The sequence below is a fragment of the Petromyzon marinus genome, chromosome 53, assembly GCF_048934315.1.
Source record: "Petromyzon marinus isolate PM22_M1 ecotype Great Lakes invasive population chromosome 53, UKy_Petmar_22M1.pri1.0, whole genome shotgun sequence".
NCBI classification, from domain to species: domain Eukaryota; kingdom Metazoa; phylum Chordata; class Hyperoartia; order Petromyzontiformes; family Petromyzontidae; genus Petromyzon; species Petromyzon marinus.
In genome coordinates, this window is record NC_133719.1 from 3,732,116 (window position 1) to 3,750,938 (window position 18,823).

Genomic DNA, 18,823 nt, shown 5'->3' on the forward strand with positions numbered 1-18,823 from the left:
CAAATCCTGGTTTCAGCCGCTGCCTGCGATTGTACCGGGTTCTCAAGGGCAGCGATATGGTCTCAGCCCAGTCAACAATGACTCACATAGAGACCCATAGACTCACACAAAGACTCACATGGAGACCCATATATTCACATAGAGACCCATACTCACATAGAGACCCATACTCACATAGGGACCATAGACTCGTATAAAGACCCAGAGACTCACGCAGTGATTCATAGACTCACATAGAGACCTATATACTCACATAGAGACCCACACTCACATAGAGACTAATAGACTTACATAGGGATCCATAGACTCACACAGAGACCCTTATACTCACATAGAGACCCATAGACTCACAGAAACCCATAGACTCACATAGAGACCCACAGACTGATATAGAGACCCACAGGTTCACATAAAGACCCAGCGACTCACATCGAGACCCACAGGCTCACATAGAGACCGAGAGGCCCAGTTGTGATTAAACTGAATTCTGAAGTACAGCGAGTTGATAGTCATTGGGCCAGACCAGATATCGGTACCATCCAAGGTGGCAAAACTTCCATGGTGCCATTTAATTTGTTACATCAACATAAGTAAAATAATACACGACAACCTTGACAAATGAGCAGCTGTTTAATTTTTCTCGCAGGAAACCTGTTTTTTGCACCTATCACAATCGCGCCTATTTGCCCGGACGTTACAAATAAAGCATTCCAACGGCTCTGCTGTTAATTAAGACAATAAATAATTTACAAAATGCATGTTTGTCCCCAAGGCATGTATTTCATACATGTTCTTGCATTCATTCACGCTTGTTCTTCAATTTCAGTGACTTAGTTAGGTCTGGAATAGATTGGCGCTCTCTGTTTTCCTTCTGACTCTAGCAGCTTGTTTGTTCATGATCATTTAGTGGCAGGTGAGGCAAGTACTGGTGGTTCTGTATTATTTCTGTTCAGTAAAGATATCTAAAGTGCTAACTTTACCCTCAATGTATTGTTCATGTACCTGTTAAGATTATTAGTTAAGGCCAGGGACTACAGGCAAAAATAATGACTTTTGTTCAGTTTGTCAATGTTGATATTTTTTTATATTTTGCTTCTATAAGTTGTAAACTTTCATAACATGCACACAATTATTACCAATAACTTTGTTATAACTTTGTTATTGGTAATAATTGATGAATAAAATAATAAAAAAACGAACTATTAATATTTTATAAGTAGTTGGTTTTTACGACTTCATATAAACTTCGCCAAGTAAACAAACGCGCGCGTGCGTGGCATCTCAAAGAGAAATGGGCAGCAGATGCGATTTTCCACAGAGCTTCACATCAGCGGTGTTTATTGCCGCGAATGTGAGTAGCAAAAGGAAGGCATCAATCATTCAATTACCCGCGTTTGACGTCCTCCCACTCACATACACAAGAGAGATCCCCTCGTCGATCCTTGAATGTGTACGTGTGTGTATGTTAAATTTCTGTCGGATCCTACGAAGCCAACCGTGCTACTCGGAAGTGCCTTAACAGACTGTTGGGGGCAAGTGCTTTTCGCGAGCACCTATGAAGGCCGGCACGGCACACGAGGGGGTGTGTAGCCGGCACCACGCCCGGCCGCCTTTGTCTCACCAGTGGGCGAGTCGACCTAGGGGAGGCTCAGGACGAGGTTCAAATAATCGTCACTGGTATTGGCCGTGAGCGGGATTCGAACCCGGGACTTCGGGATCGTAGCCCGGTGCACTAACCACTACACCACCGCTCCCCATACGCTCATAGATGCACTCATTAGCACATGCACCCCGCCCCTCCCCACAAAAAAAAACAAAGACAAAGATCTCCTGTATAGCCTTAACATGCTTTCGGGGTCAAGTGCTCTTAGTGAGCACCTACGAAGTGCCGGCACGGCACACGAGCGGGTGGGTGACCAAAACCATGCCAGGCCACCACTTTAGTGTTGGGTGAGCTAGGGAGGTGGAGGTGGGCAGGCGTGCGGTGGGGGTTAGTGGACACTCACTTGTAGAGGTAATAGAAGAAGGAGAGAAGGTAAAAGCCAAGCTTGAGCCAGCCTTCCCGCTGGCAGTAGCCCAGCACCTCCACGTTCGTCAGGCTCGTGGGGCTGTACAGGCCGTCTAACAGAGGCCTGTGGAAGTACCTACAGACACACAAAAAGACAAAGACCCCCCCCCCCACACACACACACACCCCCGGGATAACCTTCAAGGGACTGTTGGGGCGAGTGCCGTTTGAGAGCAGAGCACCATGAAGACCGTGGAGCGGGAATTGAACTTGGGTCGCCGACTTCGTAGTGCAGTGCGTTAACAGCGGCGCTACCGCTCCCCATACCTACACAAAGACCGCCCATAGAGCTTTAACAGACTGTTCGGGCAAGTGTTGTTAGCGAAACACCCATACCTACAGACATTTTTTTCTTCAACGATCCCCCGTATAGCCGTAACAGATTGTTGGGGTAAGTGCTGTTCGTGAGCACCTATGAAGGCCGGAATGGTAGGGGGTGGGTGGCCAGCACCACACCCGGCCGCCTTTGTCTTCCCAGTGGGGAATGTTTTTACACACCACACCAGGTACCCATTTGAGGCTGTTTCGACCCAGAGGAGGCCCAGGACCGGTTCAGATAATCGTCACTGGTGTTGGCCGTGAACAGGAATCGAACTTGGGTCGCCGGATTCATTGCGCGGCATGCTAACTGCTCTACTACCGCTCCCCACTACCGATGCACACACACGCACACCGCAGACAAATTGAGCAATAAAAGCAAGAAAAACATGCACTGCAGAGACGAACACACATGGGACAAAGACACGAACATACACGCACGCACGTGCCTTGCGGTAGGGCGGTTGGCTGAGCGAGTGGGTGAGCGTTGGTTTTCGTGAGTGAGTGAGTCATTGTGGCCTGCACCGTGGTGGTTGAACACAGTATGTGGGCAGATAAGATGTGACATTAGGTCTGGTAGACCCAATGCTCAACATTGGTAGAGTTATCAATGAGCAAAGTTCATGGGACCAGTGGCCGTGGTAGTAGCGATAGAAGAGCAGTGTGAAGGTGACTGATGCCCCGGGGAGTTTGGGTGCGTGATACACATCACGCCTTCACAGGTCTACCAGTGATCACCCGCAGCTACATCCCCGTACAATCAACACTCAGTAACCCCACTGCTGACAAGTTGTAACTTATTTTGAGTAAAGTGGAAACTAACAATTTGCACGTGCTAATTGCCCATTATGTAATGTGTGGGAGTTTGAGTGCTTACGTGTGTAAGGGTCAGTGAAAGGCGTACCCCTATTCGTTCGTAATTTCGCCATCACATTCGGCGGATCTCAACGGCCTCGCTATTTGAAATCTGGCAGCCTCATTGCCATTGGCCAGCTGTCAGCCTGTACGATTTGATTGCCGAACGGACAGTGTGCACACCGGATTGGTTGGGCGTAGTGCGGTCTGACCTCATTGGCTGAGAATTTGAAAAGGTGGAAGCCTGGGAAAATTTGAAGGGAAAATTCAGGGCAGTGAATTGGCCAGGAAACGGGCGGAAAGTTATAAATTGTGGCAGCCGATTGGCCAGGAGATGGGGGGTGGGCAGTTAGAAAGCAGGGAAGCGGATTGGCCAGGAGATGAGGGCAGTTAGAAAGCAGGGAAGCGGATTGGCCAGGAGATGAGGGCAGTTAGAAAGCATGGTAGCTGATTGGCCTGGAGATGGGGAGCAGTTAGAAAGAATGGTAGCTGATTGGCCTGGAGATGGGAGCAGTTAGAAAGAATGGTAGCTGAATGGCCTGGAGATGGGGAGCAGTTAGAAAGAATGGTAGCTGAATAGCCAGATGATGGGGGCAGTTCGTAAGCAGGGCAGCGAATTGACCAAGAGATGGGGGGGGGGGCAGTTGTGAAACGTTGACAGAGAGCTTGAATTAGTTTACACCTTTAAACAGCTTGCGCTTAGTGGCATCCCCCCCCCCCCCCCCACCTGATGACGGTCGCTTGCGTTGCGATCGAAACGTCGAAGTTTTTTGTTTATTCTATTACTTTTTGGAACCTATCCATGTGACTTTACCGAAAGACCCAAAGAATAAGCTTGAATTAGTATGAAAGGGAGGGGGGCCGCAACGGGATTTGGGGGCGCATTTGAGATGTAGCTCCTGGTGAGCGAGCGAACGAGTGCGCATGTCGTGGGCTGAATAAACTCTCGCCCTTCCCACACTCTAAGCACTTGTCTGTGTGGACTCCCTTTCAAGTGCACGCGTGATTGTTCAGGGCATAACGGTTAGCGCACTGTTTTTGCTGCAAACCCACCTAAACCGAGTTCGGTTCCTGGCCATGGCTGACATCGGTAGCGAGCGACATCTGAATTGACCAGCGTGGTGAAGTTATAGCCAATCAACTTCCGTGAACGACGCGGTGATGGGGCAACAAATCCTGGTACAAGGCGAGAGGGAGGGAGGGAGGGAGGGACGTGTGGATTGACGTTGTTAACGTGCTATAATTTCATGTCCCGCATGACTGCATCCATCACGGTCTCGTTCCGAGCTGCCTCAGAGATTTCTGAACCACTCCCGGCCACCTCCTCCACGTCTGTTCGATGTTATGAATTGTTATCGTATTGTATCATCATCATTATTATTCCGCTTGTTTTGACCCAGGAAAGCCTCATGAGGGTTCTATCAAGTTTTCCGAGTAAGGGGAAGGCGGGGGTGTTGATTGCTACGTGGCATCCCAGTTGTGTGTTTTTTGCGGAGTACTATTTCAAGTTGAGGGCCGCGTGAATTCGCAAAGGAGACGGGGGGCAGTTAGAAAGTTTGGTAGGCGAAGGACCAAGAGACAGGGGCAGATAGAAAGTGGGGTAGCGGATTGACCAGGAGACGGAGGGCAGTTAGAAAGTGGGAAGGCGGATTGGCCAGGAGACGAGGAGCAGTTAGAAAGCGTGGTAGCGGATTGGTTAATAGATGGGGAGCAGTTAGAAAGCATAGCAGCGGATTGGCCAGGAGACGGGGGGCAGTTAGAAAGCGTGGTAGCGGATTGGCTAATAGATGGGGAGCAGTTAGAAGGTGGGAAAGCAGATTGGCCAGGAGACGAGGGGCAATTAAAAAGCGTGGTAGCGGTTTGGTCAGTAGATGGGGGGTGGGGGGCGTTGTTTGCTATGTGGCATCCCAGTTGCTCTTTTTTCGCAGATACAATTTTCACGTTTGGAATATTGAGGATCCGCGATGCGGGCAGAAGAAAGAAAATGGCCTGGTCCTTTTTGAATGACGTTGCAGGGATCTCTGATGGCGGCCACTCTGAGTAAAGCGGACACGGGCACGGAGTAGGATTGTTTTGTTTTGTTATAGTTAAAGTCGCGCACCGCATAATTAACCAGGGTGGTCGCTGGGCTCGAACCACAAACCTCTGCAACGAGCGGCTGAACACGTTGCTGCTGTTCGATGTGACCGAATGTTCCGGTGCCTGTCTTGCGCGTGGCGTGGTTACGTATGAATGAGCGTGAGGATAGTAAGGATCGTAGTGAGCATTGTGAGGATGAGGTTCGTGGTGAGGATGGTGGTGAGGATGAGGATGATGGTGAGGATGGTGGTGAGGATGAGGATAGTGGTGAGGATGAGGATGGTGATGAGGTTTGTGGTGTGGAATGGTGAGGATGGTGGGGAGGATTTTGGTGAGGATGAGGATCATGGGGAGAATGGTGTTGGTGGTGAGGATGGCGGTGGTGGTGGTGAGGATGCTGTTGGTGGTGGTGAGCATGGCTCGCTCTCACCTCCACACGTGGTAGCACAGCAGCGGAGTGTTGAGGCTGAGCGTGAGCCACTCCATGGCGCAGAGGAACATGAGGCAGAAGAGTGCGTGGATGAAGTACTCAGGCGATATGATCTGCGGTGAGAGAGGGAGGGGGGGGGAAAGTGTGAGTGTGGGGGAGTGTGAGTGGGCGCGGTAGTGTAGCGGGTAGTGTAGCGGTTAGCTCGAGTAGTGTAACGGTTCGCGCTAAACTACCCGAGTTCGATTCTCGCTCAAGGCTGACACCCAGTGACGATTATCTGAACCGGTCCTGGGCCTCACCTAGGTCGACTCATCCTCAACTGAGTACCCGGTGCAGTGTGTAAACATCGCCGCTGGGGAAACAAAGGCGACCGGGCGTGGTGCTGGCCAAGCACCCCCTCGTGTGCCGTGCCGGCCTTCATAGGTGCTCGCTAACAGCACTTGCCCCTATAGTATGTTAAGGCTATCGGGCGATATTTGTCTTTGTTTGTGTGAGGGAGTGGGGAGCGTTGGCGCAGTGGGTAAGCGCGCCACCGCCTTTGACTCGCGCTCACGGCCCAATGACAGTGACGGCGAAAATTTGAACCGGTCCACTTGGCCTCAGATGTGCGTTGTGTAAACATCAGCATTGGGGAGACAAAGGCGGCCGCGCGCGATGTTGGCCAACCCGCCCCGGCGGTGTGCCGTGCCGGACTTCGCTGGTCCTCGCTAACAGTACTGAGCCCCGACAGTCTCTTACCGGCTGTACGGGGGGGGGGGGGGGGGGATCGTTGTCTTTGTGCGCGCGGGTGATATTTTGATTGTGACGTCGGCATTGGGGAGCGGTGACGTCGGCACTGGGGGAGCGGTGACGTCGGCATTGGGGAGCGGTGACGTCGGCATTGGGGAGCGGTGACGTCGGCATTGGGGAGCGGTGACGTCGGCATTGGGGAGCGGTGGCGTCGGCACTGGGGAGCGGTGACGTCGGCATTGGGGAGCGGTGACGTCGGCATTGGGGAGCGGTGACGTCGGCATTGGGGAGCGGTGACGTCGGCATTGGGGAGCGGTGACGTCGGCACTGGGGGAGCGGTGACGTCAGCACTGGGGGAGCGGTGACGTCGGCACTGGGGGAGCGGTGACGTCGGCACTGGGGAGCGGTGACGCACGCACGAAAGTGCACGCCGAGCGGACCAAACGGCCTCTCGCCGTGCAGCAAATGGTGAACCTCCAGGGCCCCCGCGAGATGCCCCCACCCCCTCTCCCCCTCCCCCCGCTCCCCCCACACACACATGCATTGGTAACCTTTGCATGCAAGATCAACGTCGACGAAATTAAAAACATAACCCCCCCACCCCCACCCCTCTCCCGCACCTCATAAATGGGCCATCTTCACCATCATCGCCCTCGCAGACCGAGGGAGGCACAACCCCCCCCCCCCCGCCGCCCCCCGCCCCCCTTTGTCAATCCACCGCCGGATGAAGGCCTCCCTCGCGGTGGCGCGCGGGTCGCCGAGGTCAATTCACGAAACGTCACCGCGCTCAGGGAATACGCCGGTGAGGGTTGACATATAAAAAAGCACGTATTGTGCGTGATAGATCAAGTTTCACTGGCTCAGACAGACACGGGCCGGCCAGGCACCGGCCTGCATCCCTCTCCCGTTCGGCCTTGGTCAGGATCCAAAAGTGAGTTTCACTCGAAGGAGGGCTCCCGCGGGCACGTGGCGCGAAACGTCGGACGTCGCGCCATCGAACACGCGCAGCCGGTGACGATTGTCCGCTCCGATGCCGGGGCCTCTTCTAGGTCGGCTCAGCCTCAAATGAGCAACCTGGTGCGGTGTGTAAGCATCGCCACTGGGGAGACAAAGGCGGTGGGGCGTGGCGTCGGTCGCCCACCACTTGGTGCGCCGTGGCGACCTTCCAGCTAGCAGCACTTGCCCCAAAAGCCTGTCGAGGCTATACGGGGGAGGGGAGGGGTCTTTTGCCTTCGTGTAGATTTACACGGCGGTTGAAACGTTCGACAAAATAACCGCGTTAGCAACACTCGCATTCCGGGGTGGAATTGCACTCCCCTTGTAGGATTTGTTCTAAAGTGAATTACGCAGACGAGAAAAAACTCGCCACACCCCCCGCACCTCCACCGTTCGCTTGCTCGTAAGTCGATTAACCCCCTCTCCCTCCCCCTCCCCCCCCGGGCGGCAATTATTTGGCGATATTCCGGAAACGTCGCAGCCGAAATGCAATCTGGCGTGTGGACGTGTGATGGGGGAGTCGCCACGGAGGGACCGCGGTCGCGTTTGCATCGAGCGACGGCTCAAGTGCCGCCGGTCCAATTCTGCACTTCGTGGTGGGCGTGGAGATGAGAGGGGAGTGAGATGAGAGGAGAGAGGTAGGAGAGTGAGTGGAGTGAGATGAGAGGGGAGAGGTAGGAGAGTGAGTGGAGGGGAGTGGAGTGAGATGAGAGGGGAGAGGTGGGAGAGTGCGTGGAGGGGAGTGGAGCGAGATGAGAGGGGAGAGGTAGGAAAGTGCGTGAGGGGAGTGGAGTGAGATTAGAGGGATGCAGAACTGAGTCCGCGGAGGATCTTGAAGAGTGTCATTTTGCGGTTGATCTGTGATCTAATCGGGAACGGGTGTGGGGATCGAGTCGCGGTGAGGAGTCTGTCCGTGTCGTATTGGATCACGTGGATGTGTTTGGCGATGAGTGGTGAGTTCTCTGAGCCGGGACGATGCCCTGGCCTCCCTCCCTCTGTGTCTCGCGCGTGCCTGCGACCGTGGCGCTGCGTGGCGTTGCTGCTGAATCGCGACGGAGCAAACGCACGGAGTTTTCGGATGAGGAGAGATATTGGCATTCGCAACAACAACAACAATGGGAAAAACAAAAATCCTTATCTCAGTGGACCCCATTATTTCCATCAATTGAACTTCATTATTTCCTCCTCCGTCAGATGACACTCGCGAGCTATTGTTTTGCAAGCGACGGTCGCTTCGTTTAACAAAGGTCACAGGGACGGCGGTGCGGTGGAGATGGGCGCGCGTCAGCGACCTTTGCGAGGCGTGACGGAGCACGCGTGGATAGGCCGACGTACCACCACTCCCCTCCCCCTACGCTCTCTGTTTTTGTTTTTGTTATTTTTTTGTTTTCACGATCAGAGGAAACGAGAAGATGCTCGGTGTAGTCGGCACTTTGCTTCGTTCATCATTTCGGTTTTTTTTTCAATGCTTTGCTTTATGTAACCCCCCCCCCCCCCACTGAAATATTTCACGAAAGATTTCACGCTCTGCTCTCATCCTTCTTACCCCTTCCATCTCTCTCTCTACCCCCCCCCCCGACTCTCTCTCTACCCCCTCTCTCCCTACTCTATGTCTATGTTCCCCCTGTTTTCTACGTAATATTTTTTCATGTTTTTACTACAAGTGCTGCATCTGCATCCAGTCCTCCTCGCAGTCCTACGGCCTCCGGCGGGTTGGCTCAGTTCTCAGATCTCTTACCGCCCTCCCCTCCCGCAGAGCAGCGCCACAGAATGGGCCGAGTAAGCGGGATTCGCGGAGCTACTGCTGTTACAGCTTCTGAGATCCCTTCTCCGCTGGTACCAGCTGTGTGTCGTCGTGCTGCGCGCATGCGAGACCAATGGTGAGAGGATGAGCGAAGGGGATGGGCTGGAACTGCCGCTAAATGCCACGGACCGTGAGTTCGCCTGTCTCCGTTTGAAAACACCGCGGCAGGCCAGCGAATCACGATCCCCTCCAATTACCACGCCTCGCCTCGCCTCCCCTCGTGACCTCTGATTCAACGACAAAGATCCCCATCCACTCAACCCTATAGCCTGAAGAGATCGTTGGGGCAACTGCTATTAGCGAGCACACACACACAGAGGAAGAGACTACCACCTTTCCACCCAGTGCCGAACAATATTTAAGGTGGTGTTTATTTATTTATTTAAAGGCCGTTCTTTAACATGGAGGGGCATGGGGGGGGGTGTGGGGAATGATCGGTGATCGATCTCATGGCAGAGTGCGTGGGGCAGGTCACGTGAAGAGATCTCAGAGGTAGCTCTGTGATGTCCGCTTCCCCGCAGCCAATCGCTGGCGCTGCCTGGGTGGCGCCACCGCTCTGTGGGAGATTTTCCGGACGGAATTCGTCTCCTCTTGACGACGCGACGCCACCACCCCCTACCCTAATCGCACAATCGTCCGGACAAAATCGGGAATTTTTCTTCTCACGATCTTTTAAAATTCCTCTTGTGCCCACGACGCGCAAGGGACCCATGCACGCGAGAACCAATGATCAACGTTGCACGCAAATTATCTGCCAAGCGATGTGGCAACATCATACTTAAGCGGGGGGGGGGGGAGGATTCAATCCACATTTTTTTGCTTTTTTTTTTACAAACGAGACAGAGTAAAAGAGAGTGGCCAAAACGAGGCACGAAGAATAAATACACCGCGGATTGGAATCGCCATCCCCGAGAACGTGACGATCGGTCGGATCGGGCGATCTCCGGCACCCCCTCCCCATACCACACCTGTCACCCACCCGCATCTGCAACTACAACCAACCCTGCTCGAGCGAGGTCTGATGAACGCATCTGTGAGGAACCGCGTGCGCACCAACACCACAAGCAGCAGCTGTAGCGGTGGTACGCGCGCACGCGCACGCACGCGCGTTTATGCGCGCGTGCGTGCGCGTGCGCACAAAAACCACCCCTCCGCCTTCCGACAGCTGCGGGTGATGCGCGATAATTAATGCGGCATATCCGCTCACATTTTAATTTGTTGCCGGGGGAACGGCCAATTGTATATTATTTACTCGTCCTTATTTATTTAATTTAGTTTCAGGCCTGACCCGTAGGGCGGTGCCGCTTCGCTGGCGCCACATGGAGATCACATCATCTCCCTTTAGTCCATCACATGGAGATCACACCATCTCCCTTTAGTCGATCACATGGAGATCACACCATCTCCCTTTAGTCGATCACATGGAGATCACACCATCTCCCTCTAGTCCATCACATGGAGATCACACCATCTCCCTCTAGTCCATCACATGGAGATCACACCATCTCCCTCTAGTCCATCACATGGAGATCACACCATCTCCCTCTAGTCCATCACATGGAGATCACATCATCTCCCTCTAGTCCATCACATGGAGATCACACCATCTCCCTTTAGTCGATCACATGGAGATCACACCATCTCCCTCTAGTCCATCACATGGAGATCACACCATCTCCCTTTAGTCGATCACATGGAGATCACACCATCTCCCTCTAGTCCATCACATGGAGATCACATCATCTCCCTCTAGTCCATCACATGGAGATCACATCATCTCCCTCTAGTCCATCACATGGAGATCACACCATCTCCCTTTAGTCGATCACATGGAGATCACACCATCTCCCTCTAGTCCATCACATGGAGATCACACCATCTCCCTCTAGTCCATCACATGGAGATCACATCATCTCCCTCTAGTCCATCACATGGAGATCACATCATCTCCCTCTAGTCCATCACATGGAGATCACACCATCTCCCTCTAGTCCATCACATGGAGATCACATCATCTCCCTCTAGTCCATCACATGGAGATCACACCATCTCCCTTTAGTCGATCACATGGAGATCACACCATCTCCCTCTAGTCCATCACATGGAGATCACACCATCTCCCTTTAGTCGATCACATGGAGATCACACCATCTCCCTCTAGTCCATCACATGGAGATCACATCATCTCCCTCTAGTCCATCACATGGAGATCACATCATCTCCCTCTAGTCCATCACATGGAGATCACACCATCTCCCTTTAGTCGATCACATGGAGATCACACCATCTCCCTCTAGTCCATCACATGGAGATCACACCATCTCCCTCTAGTCCATCACATGGAGATCACATCATCTCCCTCTAGTCCATCACATGGAGATCACATCATCTCCCTCTAGTCCATCACATGGAGATCACACCATCTCCCTCTAGTCCATCACATGGAGATCACACCATCTCCATTTAGTCGATCACATGGAGATCACACCATCTCCCTTTAGTCGATCACATGGAGATCACATCATCTCCCTCTAGTCCATCACATGGAGATCACACCATCTCCCTTTAGTCGATCACATTGAGATCACACCATCTCCCTCTAGTACATCACATGGAAATCACACCATCTCCCTTTAGTCGATCACATGGAGATCACACCATCTCCCTCTAGTACATCACATGGAGATCACACCATCTCCCTCTAGTCCATCACATGGAGATCACACCATCTCCCTCTAGTCCATCACATGGAGATCACATCATCTCCCTCTAGTCCATCACATGGAGATCACATCATCTCCCTCTAGTCCATCACATGGAGATCACATCATCTCCCTCTAGTCCATCACATGGAGATCACACCATCTCCCTCCAGTCCATCACATGGAGATCACACCATCTCCCTCCAGTCCATCACATGGAGATCGCATCATCTCCCTCTAATCCATCACATGGAGATCACGTCATCTCCCTCTAGTCCATCACATGGAGATCACACCATCTCCCTCTAGTCCATCACATGGAGATCACGTCATCTCCCTCCAGTCCATCACATGGAGATCACACCATCTCCCTCCAGTCCATCACATGTAGATCACATCATCTCCCTCTAGTCTATCACATGGAGATCACACCATCTCCCTCTAGTCCATCACATGGAGATCACACCATCTCCCTCTCGTCCATCACATGGAGATCACACCATCTCCCTCTAGTCCATCACATGGAGATCACACCATCTTCCTCTAGTCCATCACATGGAGATCACACCATCTCCCTCTAGTCCATCACATGGAGATCACACCATCTCCCTCTAGTCCATCACATGGAGATCACACCATCTTCCTCTAGTCCATCACATGGAGATCACACCATCTCCCTCTAGTCCATCGCATGGAGATCACATCATCTCCCTCTAGTCCATCACATGGAGATCACACCATCTCCCTCTAGTCCATCACATGGAGATCACACCATCTCCCTCTAGTCCATCACATGGAGATCACGTCATCTCCCTCCAGTCCATCACATGGAGATCACACCATCTCCCTCCAGTCCATCACATGGAGATCACATCATCTCCCTCTAGTCCATCACATGGAGATCACACCATCTCCCTCTAGTCCATCACATGGAGATCACACCATCTCCCTCTAGTCCATCACATGGAGATCACACCATCTTCCTCTAGTCCATCACATGGAGATCACACCATCTCCCTCTAGTCCATCACATGGAGATCACACCATCTCCCTCTAGTCCATCACATGGAGATCACACCATCTTCCTCTAGTCCATCACATGGAGATTACACCATCTCGTTCTAGTCCATCACATGGAGATCACACCATCTCCCTCCAGTCCATTACATGGCGATCACATCAACTCCCTCTAGTCCATCACATGAAGATCACACCATCTTCCTCTAGTCCATCACATGGAGATCACACCATCTCCCTCTAGTCCATCACATGGAGATCACATCATCTCTCTCTAGTCCATCACATGGAGATCACACCATCTCCCTCCAGTCACTCACATGGAGATCACACCATCTCCCTCCAGTCCATCACATGGAGATCACACCATCTCCCTCTAGTCCATCACATGGAGATCACACCATCTGCCTCCAGAACATAACAGATAGATCACACCTCCTTCCTCAAGCCCATCACAGACACATCGCACCTTTCTCCTACAGCCCATCACATTTGTGAAAGACCCAAAGCAGAAGATCCCAGGGTTTGATCTTCCACGAAGCTCACGGTCCACCCCTAAACCAAATCCGTAAAAATCACGAGAGCAGATGCGGATATGTGATGCACAAATGGGGAATTAAAAACTCTCCAGTCGTAGTGTGCGACTGTGGATCAACCAGAACAGAGACCGTACAACGGGTAACGACACGATGGCTTCGATACAAAATACGAAAGAGACATCACAGTGGCGATACAACTACTCTGCTATGGCTGCTGCTGCTGCTGACTGTTATCTGCTACGCTTGACCAACCCCGAATGTGAAATTGTAGTCGTTGCCTCTGCACCCTCCTTGACTCGGGCCAAAATAAAACCACATCACTTGTGGCTCAAGGCCACAGTTGGGTAAGTGGGAAAAGACGACCGGTCTGAATTCTGAGCTCCAGGGCTGGGTGATTGTCGAGTCTGTTGGAGCAAATTCTGATGCGGGGTCAATTTAAATGCTAATCACGGGGGGGGGGAGGTTACTTAGGAAATACCAAACTCTAAACTCAGTGGGGCCTTTGCAGTATATGTCTTACAGCAGTTTCCACCACCTTTAAAGCGGCGTCGTGTCGTCGCCTCAAATATCGGGGCCTTGATCGGTTTCCAATGTTCAGCCACGCTCTTATTCGATATTCAAGTAGCCATGAGTGCATTCACGTATTTTTTCTCACCGTGCTATTTTAGATTTTTTTGTATCAGGTAAGGCCCCACTAAGCTGTATAGACCTGGCCACCACAAATGGTAGCTCAACGAAGTGGCTTATCACGCGTAAAATTTTAGTAGCCAAAAGCTGATGTTGATTCTAAATGTGGAGGGTAGAACAGGAGGAGCAGGAGAAACATTCACGCGACCATGGGGAGAGAGACACGCAAACTCCAAATATACAGGCGTCAGTGTCGGGATCGAACGCACCAACTCCCGCATTTATGTATGTTGAACTTCTTTTGCACTGTACGTAGCCAACCGTGTTAATCGGAGGTGCATACCGGGCGAGGTAGTCAACAATCTCACGAGGAGGAATCAAACTCGGGTTGCCGAGTTCGTGGCGCAGTACGCAAAGAGAGACGACACACAGAGTGATAGCACACAGAGTGATGACGCACAGAGTGACAGAGTGATGACGCACAAAGTGACAGAGTGATGATGCACAGAGTGATGACGCACAGAGTGATGACACACAGAGTGACAGAGTGATGACACACAGAGTGACAGAGTGATGACACAAAGAATGATGACACACAGAGTGGTGACGCACAGAGTGATGACACACAGAGTGGTGACGCACAGAGTGATGACACACAGAGTGGTGACACACAGAGTAATGATGCACAGAATGACAGAGTGATGTCGCACAGATTGATGACACACAAAGTGATGACGCACAGAGTGATGACGCACAGAGTGATGACGCACAGAGTGATGACACACATAGTGACAGAGTGATGGCACACAGAGTGATGACACACAGAGTGATGACACACAGAGTGGTGAAACACAGAGTGATGACACACAGAGTGGTGACACACAGAGTGGTGACGCACAGAGTGACAGAGTGATGACGCACAGAGTGATGACACACATAGTGACAGAGTGATGGCACACAGAGTGATGACACACAGAGTGATGACACACAGAGTGGTGACACACAGAAAGATGACACACAGAGTGGTGACACACAGAGTGGTGACCCACAGAGTGACGACACACAGAGTGATGACACAAAGTGATGACGCACAGAGTGATGACACACAGAGTGGTGACACACAGAGTGACAGAGTGATGACACAAAGTGATGACGCACAGAGTGATGACGCACAGAGTGATGACACACAGAGTGGTGACGCAAAGAGTGATGACGCACAGAGTGATGACACACAGAGTGATGACGCACAGAGTGATGACACAGAGTGATGACGCACAGACTGATGACACACAGAGTGATGACACACAGAGTGACAGAGTGACAGAGTGACGACACACAGAGTGGTGACGCACAGAGTGACAGAGTAATGACACACAGAGTGATGACACACATAGTGATGACGCACAGAGTGATGACACAGAGTGTTGACACACAGAGTGATGACACACAGAGTGATGCCACACAGAGTGACAGAGTGACAGAGTGACGACACACAGAGTGGTGACGCACAGAGTGACAGAGTGATGACACACAGAGTGAGGACACACAGAGTGATGACACAGAGTGATGACACACAGAGTGATGACACACAGAGTGATGACACAGAGTGATGACACACAGAGTGATAGCAAACAGAGTGGTGACACACAGAGTGATGACACAGAGTGATGACACAGAGAGTGACAGAGTGATGACGCACAGAGTGATGACGCACAGAGTGATGACACACAGAGTGATGATACACAGTGATGACGCACAGAGTGATGACGCACAGAGTGATGACACACAGAGTGATGACGCATAGAGTGGTGACACACAGAGTGATGACACGCAGAGTGATGACACGCAGAGTGATGACGCACAGAGTGATGACACGCAGAGTGATGACGCAGAGAGTGATGACGCACAGAGTGATGACACACAGAGTGGTGACACACAGAGTGACAGAGTGATGACACACAGAGTGATGACACACAGAATTGTGACACACAGAGTGATGACACACAGAGTGACAGAGTGGTGACGCCCAGAGTGATAACACAGAGAGTGATGACACACAGAGTGATGACACAGAGTGATGACGAACAGAGTGGTGACACACAGAGTGACGACACACAGATTGACAGAGTGATGACACACAGAGTGATGACGCACAGAGTGGTGGCACACAGAGTGATGACACACAGAGTGATGACACACAGAGTGGTGACACACAGTGATGACGCACAGAGTGATGACGCACATAGTGGTGACACACAGAGTGATGACACACAGACTGGTGACACACAGAGTGATGACGCACAGAGTGATGACACTCAGTGATGACGCACAGAGTGATGACGCACAGAGTGATGACACACAGAGTGCTGGCGCACAGAGTGATGACACACAGAGTGGTGACACACAGAGTGATGACACACAGAGTGGTGACACACAGAGTGGTGACACACAGAGTGACAGAGTGATGACACACAGAGTGATGACACACAGAGTGGTGACACACAGAGTGATGACACACAGAGTGACAGAGCGGTGATGCACAGTGTGATCACAACCAAAGTGATGACGCACAGCGTGACAGAGAGATGACGCACAGAGTGATGACACACAGAGTGATGACGCACAGAGTGACAGAGTGATGACAAGCAGAGTGGTGATACACAGAGTGGTGACACACAGAGTGATGACACTCAGAGTGATGACGCACAGTGTAATGACACACAGTGATGACGCACAGAGTGATGACGCACAGAGTGATGACACACAGAGTGATGACGCATAGAGTGGTGACACACAGAGTGATGACACGCAGAGTGATGACACGCAGAGTGATGACGCACAGAGTGATGATGAGCAGAGTGATGACACGCAGAGTGATGACGCACAGAGTGATGACGCACAGAGTGATGACACACATAGTGGTGACATACAGAGTGACAGAGTGATGACACACAGAGTGATGACACACAGAGTGGTGACACACAGAGTGATGACACACAGAGTGACAGAGTGGTGACGCCTAGAGTGATGACGCAGAGAGTGATGACACACAGAGTGATGACACACAGAGTGATGACGCACAGAGTGATGACACACAGATTGACAGAGTGATGACACACAGAGTGATGACACACAGAGTGATGACACACAGAGTGGTGACACACAGAGTGATGACACACAGAGTGACAGAGTGGTGACGCCTAGAGTGATGACACAGAGAGTGATGACACACAGAGTGATGACACACAGATTGACAGAGTGATGACACACAGAGTGATGACGCACAGAGGGATTACACACACAGTGGTGACACACAGAGTGACAGAGTGATGACACACAGAGTGATGACACACAGAGTGGTGACACACAGTGTGACAGAGTGATGACACAGAGTGGTGACACACAGAGTGGTGACACACAGAGTGATGACACACAGAGTGACAGAGTGGTGACGCCTAGAGTGATGACACAGAGAGTGATGACACACAGAGTGATGACACACAGAGTGATGACGCACAGAGTGATGACACACAGATTGACAGAGTGATGACACACAGAGTGATGACACACAGAGTGATGACACACAGAGTGGTGACACACAGAGTGATGACACACAGAGTGACAGAGTGGTGACGCCTAGAGTGATGACACAGAGAGTGATGACACACAGAGTGATGACACACAGAGTGATGACGCACAGAGTGGTGACACACAGAGTGATGACACACAGATTGACAGAGTGATGACACACAGAGTGATGACGCACAGAGAGATTACACACAGTGGTGACACACAGAGTGATGATGCACAGAGTGATTACACACAGTGATGACGCACAGAGTGATGACGCACAGAGTGATGACACACAGAGTGATGACACACAGAGTGATGACACACAGAGTGGTGACACACAGTGTGACAGAGTGATGACACAGAGTGGTGACACACAGAGTGGTGACACACAGAGTGATGACACACAGAGTGGTGACACACAGAGTGATGATGCACAGAGTGATTACACACAGTGATGACGCACAGAGTGATGACGCACAGAGTGATGACACACAGAGTGATGACACACAGAGTGATAGAGTGATAACACACAGAGTGGTGGCACACAGAGTGATGACGCACAGAGTGATGACGCACAGAGTGATGACACACAGAGTGGTGACGCACAGAGTGATGACACACAGAGTGGTGACACACAGAGCGACAGAGTGATGACACACAGAGTGATGACACACAGAGTGACGACACACAGAGTGATGACACACAGAGTGACAGAGTGATGACACACAGAGTGATGACGCACAGAGTGATGACACACAGAGTGATGACACACAGAGTGATGCCGCACAGAGTGATGAAACACAGAGTGATGACGCACAGAGTGACAGAGTGATTACACACAAAGTGATGACACATAGAGTGATGACGCACAGAGTGACAGAGTGATGACACACAGAGTGATGACACACAGAGTGATGACGCACAGAGTGGTGACGCACAGAGTGATGACGCACAGAGTGATGATGCACAGAGTGATGACGCACAGAGTGATGACACACAGAGTGACAGAGTGATGAAACACAGAGTGGTGGCACACAGAGTGATGACGCACAGAGTGGTGACGCACAGAGTGATGACGCACGGAGT

The 18,823-nt window shown here is 51.6% G+C and overlaps 1 protein-coding gene across 1 annotated transcript in view; it reads right to left on the reverse strand.

Annotated features, from left to right (window-relative positions):
* Positions 1–18,823, reverse strand: part of LOC116953838 (protein cornichon homolog 1-like) — a 167,565-nt gene that overhangs the window by 12,583 nt on the left and 136,159 nt on the right. The window contains exons 4-5 of the mRNA XM_032974090.2: positions 5,751–5,863; positions 2,007–2,144 (exon numbers count right to left, since the gene is read on the reverse strand). Of these exons, the coding sequence (XP_032829981.1) occupies positions 2,007–2,144; positions 5,751–5,863 (251 nt within the window). The remainder of the gene's footprint in view (positions 1–2,006; positions 2,145–5,750; positions 5,864–18,823) is intronic.